We start from the raw sequence: 12742 nt of genomic DNA on the forward strand, positions 1-12742 counted from the left end.
TTCCGAAAAGTTTGTAAAAGACAAAAAAAATTATTATTATTTTTTTAATAACCATTAGAGCAGTATTATCCAATTTTCGTCGCCCTCATAAGTAAATTGCAGACAATTTGTGGGGCTAAGAATAATAGAGGGTGTTCTGTAGAGCCTGTAGAAGGTGGGTGAGGCTTTAGAGGATATAGAAGCGTGTGTGTGTCCGCGCTCCTCCCACATGTACACACGCTGCAGGGCGGAGACAATAAACACAACTTACCTTTTTAAAAGCGTCTGTTGTATCGCTTATAACTTCCTCTAGTCACTTAGGGACTCAGACAGAAGCTGATAGACTAAGACCACATCCTGAATTAATTTGTTACCGACTTAAATTCAGTTATCTACAGCGACTACGTGTTGAAGACGTGGCCAAGTGCTGCCGTGCAAATAAGTGGCACTATTACTTCCGGAATTTCATTCAATGGGCTCGCGCAGCAACAACTTTATTTGTTTTTAAGTCGTATCTGTGTGCATGGTAAGTGTGGATTAACGCCTAATTTGATAAGCAGGGCTAAAATATGATGTAGTATGGATACCAGGAATAAGGGATAGAAGTAAACGCTGGTGCTTGTTGTGTTTTCAGCCGAGTGACAGGACGTATTGTCGTGTTCTCTGTTGTATGTCTGTACAATAAAAGACAAGTTTTCTTCTTACAGAGAATCTGTATTATTGTATTGTACTGTAATTCAGGGGATGTTTTCAGGTTAATTCATACGTTAATCGAGGCTGAAATTGGGAAACAGGAAAAGACAGAGAGAGAGAGAGAGAGAGAGAGAGAGAGAGAGAGAGAGAGAGAGAGAGAACGCAGGTCTCAGTTCTGGAAAATTCCACGCACTTCTTGGTGATGCTCGCGTTTGTCTGTGGACGCGGAATAGCAGTGTGATTAAAAACCCTTCTACCCACCCGATTTCCGATTGATATCACTGCCTTGTTGTTTACGTTTTTAAAGAAACAATATGTTACGAATGTAAATTTTACCAGCACAAAGCTGTAGCCTATATTTAAGATCTTTCTTGCTCGCTTTGAAAGTTCAGTAGCTGCCCAGCTGTAAATAATCAGAGTCATGAGGATTATAAACGTGCACAAGATATTATAACACAATATGTCTCGATGACCTTGATGCCATCTTCTGTCATGAGTCTAGGCAGCTGATCTGTTGCCAAGGGTTACTAGAGCACATCCAGTAAAGAGCATGAACATGACATTAATACCAAGATCATTTTCAAGTAAGAGGAAGAGAAGAGTTTTTATATTTTCTTGGCCAGACAGTAACCCTGTAAGGGGATTAGATCAGCCTGGTCTGTTCAGCCTTACATATCTGATCTCAGCATCTGTTTTTGGCTTTGAGTGAACCCTGTGATAGTGAAATAGTTTGGAAAGAGAATCTGACAGGAAATAACACAGCAGCTTATCAGTATTGATGCAACATGTGTCTGCTTGGTAGATCTGACTAGAATTAGAAAATGGAGAGTATCTGATATTTGTGCACCAAGTAGAATGAAGTATAGCAAGGCATTGTGTTAATGTATTTGTATTAAGTCTCTGCATAGAGAGAAGTACAGTTTTTTTTTTAGTCCCAGACGCTTTGTAGGTCTGAGACTAGAACTTGACTCGGTGTGTGAATCCAAACTCTTCTGTAATAATGTATGCAATACGGCATATTCACCAAGTGAGGGCAGCAGTAGAGATGGAGTCTGTTCTCGAAGAATCACAGGGCATCATTTTCAGTAGTTACAGAAGATACTTTATATGTATTTGTGCACATGAATAATCTGGATTCTAATTTGTGGGTAATTTTAGTCTTGATAAGGGAATGTAAATTTCTTAGTCTCTGCTCTGGCTCATGATGTACACCTGCTTTAGCAAGGTAGTATATGGAAAATGTATGTATATAGCAAGTGTTTAAATAGTTAATGTATTTGTATGAAAATAGTGTGTTAATCAGACAATAATAGTCAGTTGTGACCAGTGGCGGTTCTAGGATTTTTCTGTAATGGGGCCATTAAGGGGCCACATGTTACATTCAGGTGCTAAGTACAGGGTACATTCAAGCACACAAAATAATTTATACAGTACAGTGCAAATACATTTTGGCAACATTCCTTTTTCAAACACTCGAGTGCCGCCAATTGTTTGGGGGTGGAATCGCATCTGTGATCGTTGTGAAAAATTCTCCGGTTGCTCTTCTCGTCAACGATTGATGGAATGGGGGCCAATCAGGGGCCAATCAGATTTCAGCAGGGGCCAGGGCCCCTGTGGCCCCACCTCTAGAACCGCCCCTGGTTGTGACAATGTAAATTTGAAAGGAATGCAGTAGTTTTGTATTCATTCACTTTGTTTATTAACTGTTAAAAAATAAAAATAATTATAAAATAGTTGAATAGGATAGACTTACTGTGCTGGACCTAGTGATTTACTTACTTTTGTCATAGTCTTTTAAATAGGGACAGTTCAATCAAGCAGTTTAGTGGTTAATATGCTCAGATTATCCAATCTGACTATATTAAGAGTGTGTAACATTTTGAATGATACAGTTTCTGGTGCTAGAATGATAAAATAAGCAACATGAGGGTTGGAAATTTTGTTCTCCTTCACACACACACCCATACACACATGCACATTCGTTTGTACGTACAGATGTGTGTATGTGTATATATATGTGTATATATATATATATATATATATATATATATATATATATATATATATATATATATATATATATATATATATATATATATACTGTGTATATGTAAATAAAATTATACTCATTATTATAAACATTTTGTATGCTTATTCTGTGTTTGTCTCTCTGTCTTGCAGAATGTAAACTATAGCCTTTATTAGATGAGACACCTGAGACCTCTTCCACAAAATATCCCCTTCAAGAGTTGCATCGGATGGATTATTTCCTTATTTGCATCTTATTGCTTAAACCAAATTGAAATTTCCAAATTGAGAGATGGTAGATGAATCTGTTGCCATCTAAAAAGACACCAAACCAAATAAGATGTTTTTTTTGTATAATTTGCAAATTTCTTTGAATTAGTTATATATTTGTATTATTTAAAACTCTACCAGTAAATATTTAGACATGGCAGCAACAATGGAGGTAGCAGACATTGCAGTAGTTGGACTTTATTTTATCCTTGTGCTGGGCATTGGATTCTTTGCCATGTGGAAGGCCAACCGCAGCAGTGTAAGTGGTTACTTTCTGGCTGGTCGAACTATGAACTGGGTGTTGATTGGAGCATCTCTGTTCGTCAGCAACATTGGCAGCGAGCACTTTATTGGCCTAGCTGGCTCAGGAGCAGCAAGTGGTTTTGCTGTAGGTGCTTGGGAGTTCAACGCCATTTTTCTCCTTCAGCTTCTGGGCTGGGTGTTCATTCCAGTTTATATCCACTGTGGGGTGTACACAATGCCAGAATACCTCTTAAAGCGCTTTGGGGGAAAACGGCTAAAGGTTTACTTTGCTGGTCTTTCCCTTTTGCTCTACATCTTCACCAAACTGTCAGTGGACTTGTATGCAGGAGCTCTTTTCATCCAGGAGTCCTTAGGTTGGAATCTCTATCTTTCAATAATCCTGCTAATTGCCATGACAGCACTGCTGACAGTAACAGGTGGCCTGGTTGCGGTGATCTACACTGACACTATTCAGGCCATACTTATGATCAGCGGAGCTTTGAGCCTTACAGCCATCGGCCTGATCAAGGTGGGTGGACTAGATGGTTTAAGAGAGAAATACATGGAGGCTGTTCCAAATGTCACTGCCATTCTTGCCAGATACAACTATAGTTTTGAGTACACCAATTCCTGTCGCATCCACCCAAAGTCAAATTCCCTCAAGCTCCTACGAGGACCCCTTGATGAGGACATCCCCTGGCCTGGGTTCCTGTTAGGCCAGACTCCAGCATCCATCTGGTACTGGTGTGCTGACCAGGTCATAGTACAAAGGGTGCTTGCAGCTAAGAACATTGCCCATGCAAAGGGCTCTACCCTAATGGCAGGCATACTGAAAATTCTTCCTATGTTCATCATCGTTATTCCAGGAATGATCTCCAGAATAATGTTTGCAGATGAGCTGGCATGTATCGGGCCTGAGCACTGCATGGCAGTGTGCCACAACCAGGCTGGCTGCTCTAACATTGCCTACCCTCGACTGGTCATGAGCATTATGCCAGTGGGTCTGCGTGGACTGATGATGGCTGTTATGATTGCTGCCCTCATGAGTGACTTGGACTCTATCTTCAACAGTGCCAGCACCATCTTCACCTTGGACATCTACAAGTTAGTGCGCAAGTGTGCCTCCTCGAGAGAGCTGGTTTTCGTAGGCCGAGTGTTCGTGATCATCATGGTAGGCATCAGCATTGCCTGGGTGCCAGTTATCATTAAGATGCAAGGTGGCCAAATGTACTTGTACATCCAAGAAATTGCAGGATATCTTACACCACCTATTGCTGCTCTCTTTTTGCTTGGCATCTTCTGGAAGCGTTGTAACGAGACAGGTGCCTTTTGGGGTGGCATGACTGGCTTTGTTCTGGGTACCACACGTCTTATCTTTGGTTTTGTCTATCGTGAGCCCCCCTGCAATCAGCCAGATGAACGACCTGCCTTCATCACACATGTCCACTATATGTATGTAGCCGCTGGACTCTTCTGGATCTCAGGCCTGGTAGCTGTGGTCATCAGTCTTTGTACTCCTCCTCCAAGCAAGGACAAGATTGTGCGCACCACCATGTGGGGACTACGCAATATGGAAAAGTTGACTCTGACTGATCGGAAGGAGGTCTACAAGCTGGCCAATAAAAATTCTGCTCACTGCAATGGCAATGGCACCTCCCAGGAAGACCTGCCTGTAGATGCTCAAAAAGAACAATGTCTTGATGGTGCTGATCTTAAACTCCTAATGCCTTCCCCTAGTGACCAGGATCCTACAACCCCCAGCACAGACGCACCAACCCCAGTGGAGACATACAGTAATGGGCGTGCAGAGTTGGTAGGGCAGAAGAATGGAGGCAAAAGCAAGTGGGGGGCTTTCTGGTGCCTATTTAATTGGTTTTGTAAACCTAAGGAACAGACAGCGGCATCAACACCAAAAGTCATTATAGAAGATGAACGTGTCATTCAGGAAATGCTTTATGAGCCCCCTAAAATCAAGCTTTTGCTAAACTTTTGTTTGGTAATAGTCTGTTCTGTGGGTGTCATCATGTTTGTCTACTTCTCCCTGTAACATGTTGATCTTCTCAATGTACACAAATGTGATATATTTATGACTGCAAAAGCTGTTTGGATTCTTTAAAAACATGATTTTGTAGTTTTTATAAGAGGGACTTTCTGTATATTCTGAAAAAAGGTTTGTTTGTTCCATTGACTTCAAAGTAAATCACCAATTGTGTGAATATATTATAACCAAAAGCACTACTGATACAATGGACCGTTATATATTATGTAATAACTGTAAAATCTGTGAATTCTACCTTATTTATTGTAAGCCCTTCCTTATCAAAGCATCAAACATGGGGTGATGGCTGTGTTTTGTATATGCGTTTATATTTGTTGTTGATCCATTACAATGTGTAATATCATTCAAAACTAAACAATAGTAAATTTTCCACCTTATTGTCTAATATATCGTCGCTGTCAGGCGGAATCCTCGTATCTCCAAAACCGTTATTTTTCAGGAAATTAAAAAAACGCCGTACCTTTTCTGCAGTGCACAGGGTTTAGTCCGCGTTGCAGTTGGTTTTTCTTGCGCTAAATTCCTGTCCTCAGACGAGCACCAGAACTAGCGGGGGTCAAGATTTTTTTTTCATTGAGCCCAGTGTTTTGAAGACATTTACCTCAGAAGACGTGTTGATTCGCTGCGACTCTTCTTGAGGAGAAATATGCCGCGAAGCTCTCTGGCGGAGTGAAGAAGAGGTGGTAGTTGAAGTGTCCAATGGAGTTATGAGATTTGCGCTCAAGCTATTTTCAAGACTTTAGATTGGTTAATAACTTGTAAAAATAACAGACCCACGTGGGGACTGACCAATAGCATCGATATGTGAAAAAATATGAAATTGATAAAATTTGGACATACGAGGTTTCCGCTCGACAGCGACGATATATAGGATGTGGTAGCCTAATGTTTAAGGTGTTGGACTATTGATCAGAAGGTCATTAGGTCTAATCCCAGGCCCACCAAGCTGCCACTGCTGGGCCCCTGAGCAAGGCACTTAACCCTCAGTTGCTCAGTTGTATAAAAATGTAAGTCACTGTGGATAAGGGTGTCTGCTAAATGCCATAAATGTGAATATAGTAGTAAATAGGGAAACGGATGTTTTATGTACAATTATGCTTTTCAGTGCTGTTGTAAGTGTTGTGAAATCTGCCTAAACATAACTGTTTCTAAGTGCTAGTTCGAATTCAGTCACTGTATCTCTATTGAGCTCCTTTTAATTTGTTTTATTGCAGTATCCCATAAATCATCAATGTCTAAGAGCAATGTTTAGTGCACATATGTACACAAATGCATTATTCACCACTAAAATGCCTTCTTTTCAAGTTGAAATCCAAAATTTGGGTATTGGATGAAATTCTGATTGCTGTGCAAAATATTTAGTTCTTCTAGAGGAAGAATTTAATTTTGTGGGTGTTGTAAGAACATGCACTGTTTTTATACTCATTTTGAATACACTGTTTATTATAAGAGCAAATTAGTGGTTGTTTTTCGGTAAATGCAGATATGAAGGATTAGTTACCAAAACTGACTGTTTAGATGACAGGAATTGGCATCATAAAGCGTTACCAATATATTGCTCTTCGGATTGTGTTAAGTCAAGTTTCAGAAACTTGGAAGTATAATTGGAATATTATTATTTAGATCGAAATACCATGCCATGTGTTGATGCTAAAACTGAGTAGGATTCAAATTGTGTTATGAGGCCTTATTTTGGCATTTTCCCCTCAGTTAATGAATTACATGTAAAAGGTCTGCTATGTTAGGTGCCACTGAATCCACAACTGGATTAGTTAAAATTTGGATTATTCCAGCATAAATAGGTAATGTGACAAAATAAAAAAAAAAAATCTTTGGATTCTACTTCTTGTGGTTTTATTTAGCAAGGAATTGATTGATAAACTGGGTAGTTACATTTTTAGAAATAACTTATGCTACCCTTCCTTCTGTTATTACTGTTAGTCTGATCATTTTTTTGTTAATATTTTCAGTTTAGTAAACTATGGCCCGGGTTCAGACATCTGCTTCACTTTATCTGTTTTGTCTCAGAAAGACTGAAATCAAATGTAAATGCTGCATTGCAATTCCACTTATTACTGCATTACAATTTCCAGTTACTGCTTTGGATAAAACTGGTTGGACCATTAGCATTCTAAAATAAATCTGCAAATCCTTTTTTCCGCTTAAAATCAAAACAGAACAGACATTCCCGACTACATAGACCCCTATGTTTTGCTGCAACTTGCAGTCAGAGAAAGTGTTAGATGTATACATAGCTTGAATTAGCTTGATATGTTAATCACTTCTCAGATTAGTCGTAAATGAACAGATTTAACAGTTTGATACTTTGAATTTTTTTATGACTAAATAAAGACAAACTTGTTTGGGCAGAACCAGATGTTGAAGGTTGCTCATTTGTCCCATTCATTCATTCATTCATTCATTCATTCATCCGTGTGTGTGTGTGTGTGTGTGTGTGTGTGTGTGTATGTATGTATGTACAGTATGTATGTGTCTTCATTAACAGCTTTGTTCTTGTCAAGCTTGCAGTAGACCAGGAGCTTATCTTGGGAATAAGCAGCATGATGTTGGGATTCATCCCAAAGTGAATTCCATTCCAGTCTACTGCACATTTAATACATTTTGTTGGATGGAAACATACATAGAAAATAAACAGACAGTAACCTAAACTTAGGATCTCAATTGTGTCACTTTTGATAAAAATGTCAGACATATAAAATGAATCTTGTAAAAAGAAATTGTGGTTATACCTGGAAAGGTTTATTGAAACAAGTTGAAACCCAAAACAATTATTTTCAAAATTGAAACCGAAAGAATTAAATGATGATAACATTTTGACCATGTTGATTTGGCTGCGTATATGAACATAGGAAACAATGTTTTGTGGATTAAAATTTGTTTGCAGCCATCATTAGCTCCAAACATCCCCAAAGCACCAATAACCTATTTTATACTATCATGCATTTTCCGGAATATGCATTTCATACTTTTTTCACACTCAATCATTTGTTCCTCCACCAGCCATTCCCCTTTCAGCATTTTCACTGTGTGTAAGCCAATAACCATCTGTTTTTTTTTGATTGAAAAGAGATTACAGCTGCTCACCTTCATATACATACCTCAGTGAACCATAAAACAGTCAATTATAATAATATTGTTCTGAACATCCTTAAAGATGAGAAAGCATGTGTGATGAAAAATGCTGGCATCTAAAGCTATATTCTTATACAGGAAGGCATTGAAACAAGTCGGTAAAGAATGATGGCACAGAACATACACACCAATGATACTGTAATTCCACCTCACATAATGTACTTCTAGTGTTGGTCAGTGTTACTATGTCTTCAGCCATTTCCTTGCAAGTACCTTTGTGTGGATCAGATCACTACCTTCTAAAACAGCATAAACAGCAAGGCATCAAGCACTGGAAAAACCTTTGGTTTGATTTTTTTTTTTTACATTATTGAAATATGTCAACATTTTGCCTAATAGTATTAATTTTAGAATTAAATAATTCTGAAGTTCTGGAGTTACTTGACTGTTATTAAACCTGAAAAAGTAGTTGTTACCTTTTAAATCAATGTATCAATCCAAATTGCCCTACTAAAGCACACTGCAAATTCAGTCAAGAATACTTAGAATAGAAATCTGCAGACTTTAGGATGCTTATGTAAAGTACATGACCATCTGAGTGCTCTGGTTAAGATGCGACATGATATATATGTGTGTGATATTTAGACTAGCAGAAGATAAGTTATGGCAATATTGACAACAGAATAACTTGTAAAGAAATCCACAAATGTGTAGAGAAAATGTATTAAATAATCTTACATAAAAGTGATATTTTATTGCATCAATTGACAATATTGACTATTCTATTCTTTCAACTTACAGTATACTTCCTAGTAAATACCTTAGTAATGATTTAGTTAATAGCTTTAAGTTTATGCAAACTGCATTTATATTAATTTATTTGGCATATATCTTATACTGTAGAGCTGCAAATGAGTCATTATGTGACTATTTGAATGGAATAACAATGAACTAATAAACAGAAAATATAGCCTCTTTCATCAAAAAGCATCTTATGTAAAATTTCACACATCTAAAGCAGTGTTTCCACCTCCCTGTCATTTGCATCTGTCTGACAATTAGTCCATATGTCTGTCACTGTCTCACATGTCTGACATACTGGATACGTTTAAAAATCATATCATATAGACTAAAATGGTGACTAAAGTAGTGTATCTTTTGGACACATACATTAAATCTCTCAAAATACAGCAACAAATAACATATATGATATAAAACATTTCTGCATAAGTGTGACCTTCTGTTAACAAATTAGATTAGGCTCATTGGGAGCAGAATAAAACAAGACTAAAGGAATCACCATTAAAAGTGGTTTAATAACTGACCCATATTTAAATTTTATGCATACACACACATACACACGCACACTGCACACATTGTGCTGGGTTTATTTCTGGACAGAAAATATACTTCCTATTTTTAAGTTGTTTTCTGTGTGTCAGAGAGCTCTCAGTTTTTTTTGCCTCACCGTTTTTGTTTTTACAGTATCTGTGCTTATCCCTCCCTTTACCCCAGATGACACACCCACTCTTATTCCTTCTATTTTTCTCCGTTGCTCTCAGCCTGTCAATCCACTTCACAGTACTTTTCCACTAACAGCATACATATGCCTCTAAATATCGAAATATAAATGACTACATGCAAGTTTGAGTGGAACACTGATTTCTGCATGTGTGTCTTCACCACAAACTCAAACAAGTATTTTGACATGCAAAAGTAATCTAACACCTGTTATTATAATGATTTGAGCGGAGTGTCTTCATGTAGGAAGTTTTGAATAAGCTTTGGGTGTTTGATGCAATGATTAATTCATGGTCCCGTATCAAAAACAGGACCTCGTGTGCTCTAATCTGGTTTCAGTTACCCTTTAGTGCAATCACAGGATATCAAATTTGAGTGTTTTTAGTTTTTTCAATTCTTGAAACTTTTGTTTCCATGAATGCTCAATCGAGTCTGTTAGGTTTTTTTTTTGGTGTTCTATTTCTGTAAACTGTCCCTGCGGCATTTTAAGCATAGGAAAATTCACACATAAATCACCATATTAATTTTAATGGTCAAACTGGAATTATGAGTATGCAACGTTTAAAAGTAGAATTTGAGAATTTTTTTTATTTGAATAAATAGCAAAAAAAAAAAAACTATGTGAATGTGTCAAAAACATGCTGGGATTTAGAGTCATGTTCTCAAAGATTTTTCTCAAAACCCGTTGATCTCTCTGCACTCATACTGATTAAAATAAGCTTACTAATAATTGTATCAGAGAGCAGTTACCTGTCATTTTCACAAACCCTAAACTGGCAAATTTTAGTCTCCGGAATTTTTCACTTATGCTGATCTCTCTCTCTCTCTCTCTCTCTCTCTCTCTCTCTCTCTCTCTCTCTCTCTCTCTCTCTCTCTCTCTCTCTCTCTCTCTCTCTCTCTCTGTCTCTCTCTCTCTCTCTTTCTCTCTCACACACTCTCACTCTCTCACTCTCTCCCTTGACAAGTGTGTCGGAGCGTTTTCATGGGCGGTGTCTGCTATTTTTGACAGTGGAAAAGTACTGGCAGTTACAAAGATACAGTGGGCTGCCTTTTGTTCATTGTAGCTGCACAATAAGAAACTGCAGATGCATTTCAAAATCTAGGACTAATCTCTATGGACTAAACACTGTCCATCTGATTTTGTTTTTGTTTTTTTGTACTTTTTTTTTGTAACTGAGACATTTTTACCATGGTTAATTCCACAACATGCTTTAAGTAAAAGTCAGTTATGGATTTTTACCTTCTTAATACCTAGTAATAAAACAGCTGATTCACCTGCATGCAGAATATGCTCGTGTGTGTTTGTGTTCAACCAGAGTCACAGAAAAGTTGCTTTTGGGGAATAGTAAACAGAATTCCTGGATTATTAATGGTTAAACATGGTTAATGTGGAACATTGCAAATGATTACCTTCAATACTTAGTTCCCATTAAGCAGGCATGCAGTAAATCAAGTAGGCATCTATACACTTTAACATATTCTACAGACATTTATTTTTATTTTATTGTTTTTAATGAAGCCAATAGTTGAAATATGCCGAACATATCTGAACATGTCTGTCCCTGCCTGATCTTCTTGACAATATAATTGACATTATATTGTGGTAGATATACTACCATAGATAAAGACAACAATCCTGCCCTTCATAATTTCAACTTAAACTGTCACATTAGATTAGACAAAAACTTTTCTTTAATCTTGTCTAAGCTTGTTTGGCCACTGAACTCAATCAACCCATTTATCTGCCAAATGGTACAAAATGCAGTCCCAATTATTCTCTATGCATGAAACGTGTATACTAACGTGTTTACCTATCTAGCTTCATGGTTTGAAGGCTCTTACCTCAATACGTAAATGCTTAACTACTAATGATAAAATGTATGTTAACATGGTTCAATTTAAGACAGAGAGAAACACCAATTAAAATGAATGCTGGAAGGATTCATTAATAATGCTTTATGAGTTTGTCAGTCTATGCACTGACTGTCTTTTTCTTTGACCACTCTTCTTTTTTAACAATTTAGCATGAGAACTATAATCTTTTTTTGTTTATGATATTCAAAATTTACTTCTCTGACCCACTTAAAAAAAAATAAGAAAAAAATGTCATGTCATTCACATACATACGTAATCGCATTTTCATAGAGTGGAAATTAATATAATTTGTGTAAATGAAAACACACCCTGTGGTTTACCTATATTTAAAACAAATAAATCTGAATAAACCTCATCCAATAAACTCTCTGACAAACTGTGGAAATCTCTAGAAAGGTCACAATTCATAGGCTATTCTATTTTATAAAACTATCATATTAAAAATATATACATACTGTTAACCAGGGCATGAAACCAGGTACAAAACCTATCCTTAGAATTTGTTTTAAAATGGCCACTTATATTTGTCCAAAATAATATGAAAGATCATCAACTATGATTATGATACAGCATGACATATGGTTTTCTCCATGATTCTCCTGTTTTAGGTTTTACATGCATTCACATAAACAGCAATAAAAAAACCACTATTTAGTACAATTAGTATGTGGTTTTGTATTTGGATCAGTGTTTAGATTCATGCCTCTTTCAGAAATAATGATATGGCAAGCATCTGAGCTGCAATGATACAGTATGTGTGTTCTACGTTTCCAGTTTGAACCTAACAACTTTGAAAATTAAATTCTATGAATAATTATTGCAGTAACCCAAGGAACCTTGAAAAAAATACACATAATATCCATCAATTTTACTTTTCTTTGAATATTATAATGGACTCATTTTCAATTCCTGTTTGCTTTGTTTACTTTTACATTACATGTGATATCTTTGTCCTGATTGGCATAAGTTCCTGACAGACACATT

The 12742-nt window shown here is 37.0% G+C and overlaps 1 protein-coding gene across 1 annotated transcript; it reads left to right on the forward strand.

Moving 5' to 3' along the window:
• Window positions 1-215: 215 nt before the first annotated feature.
• On the forward strand, window positions 216-7641 carry LOC132849988 (sodium/myo-inositol cotransporter-like). Its single transcript, XM_060876045.1, has 2 exons — window positions 216-505; window positions 2854-7641. Exon 2 carries the CDS (start codon window positions 3125-3127, stop codon window positions 5258-5260), a length of 2136 nt encoding a protein of 711 aa, XP_060732028.1. The 5' UTR covers window positions 216-505; window positions 2854-3124; the 3' UTR covers window positions 5261-7641.
• Window positions 7642-12742: the final 5101 nt, after the last annotated feature.

This window comes from Tachysurus vachellii, chromosome 8 (assembly GCF_030014155.1).
Source record: "Tachysurus vachellii isolate PV-2020 chromosome 8, HZAU_Pvac_v1, whole genome shotgun sequence".
NCBI lineage: Eukaryota > Metazoa > Chordata > Actinopteri > Siluriformes > Bagridae > Tachysurus > Tachysurus vachellii.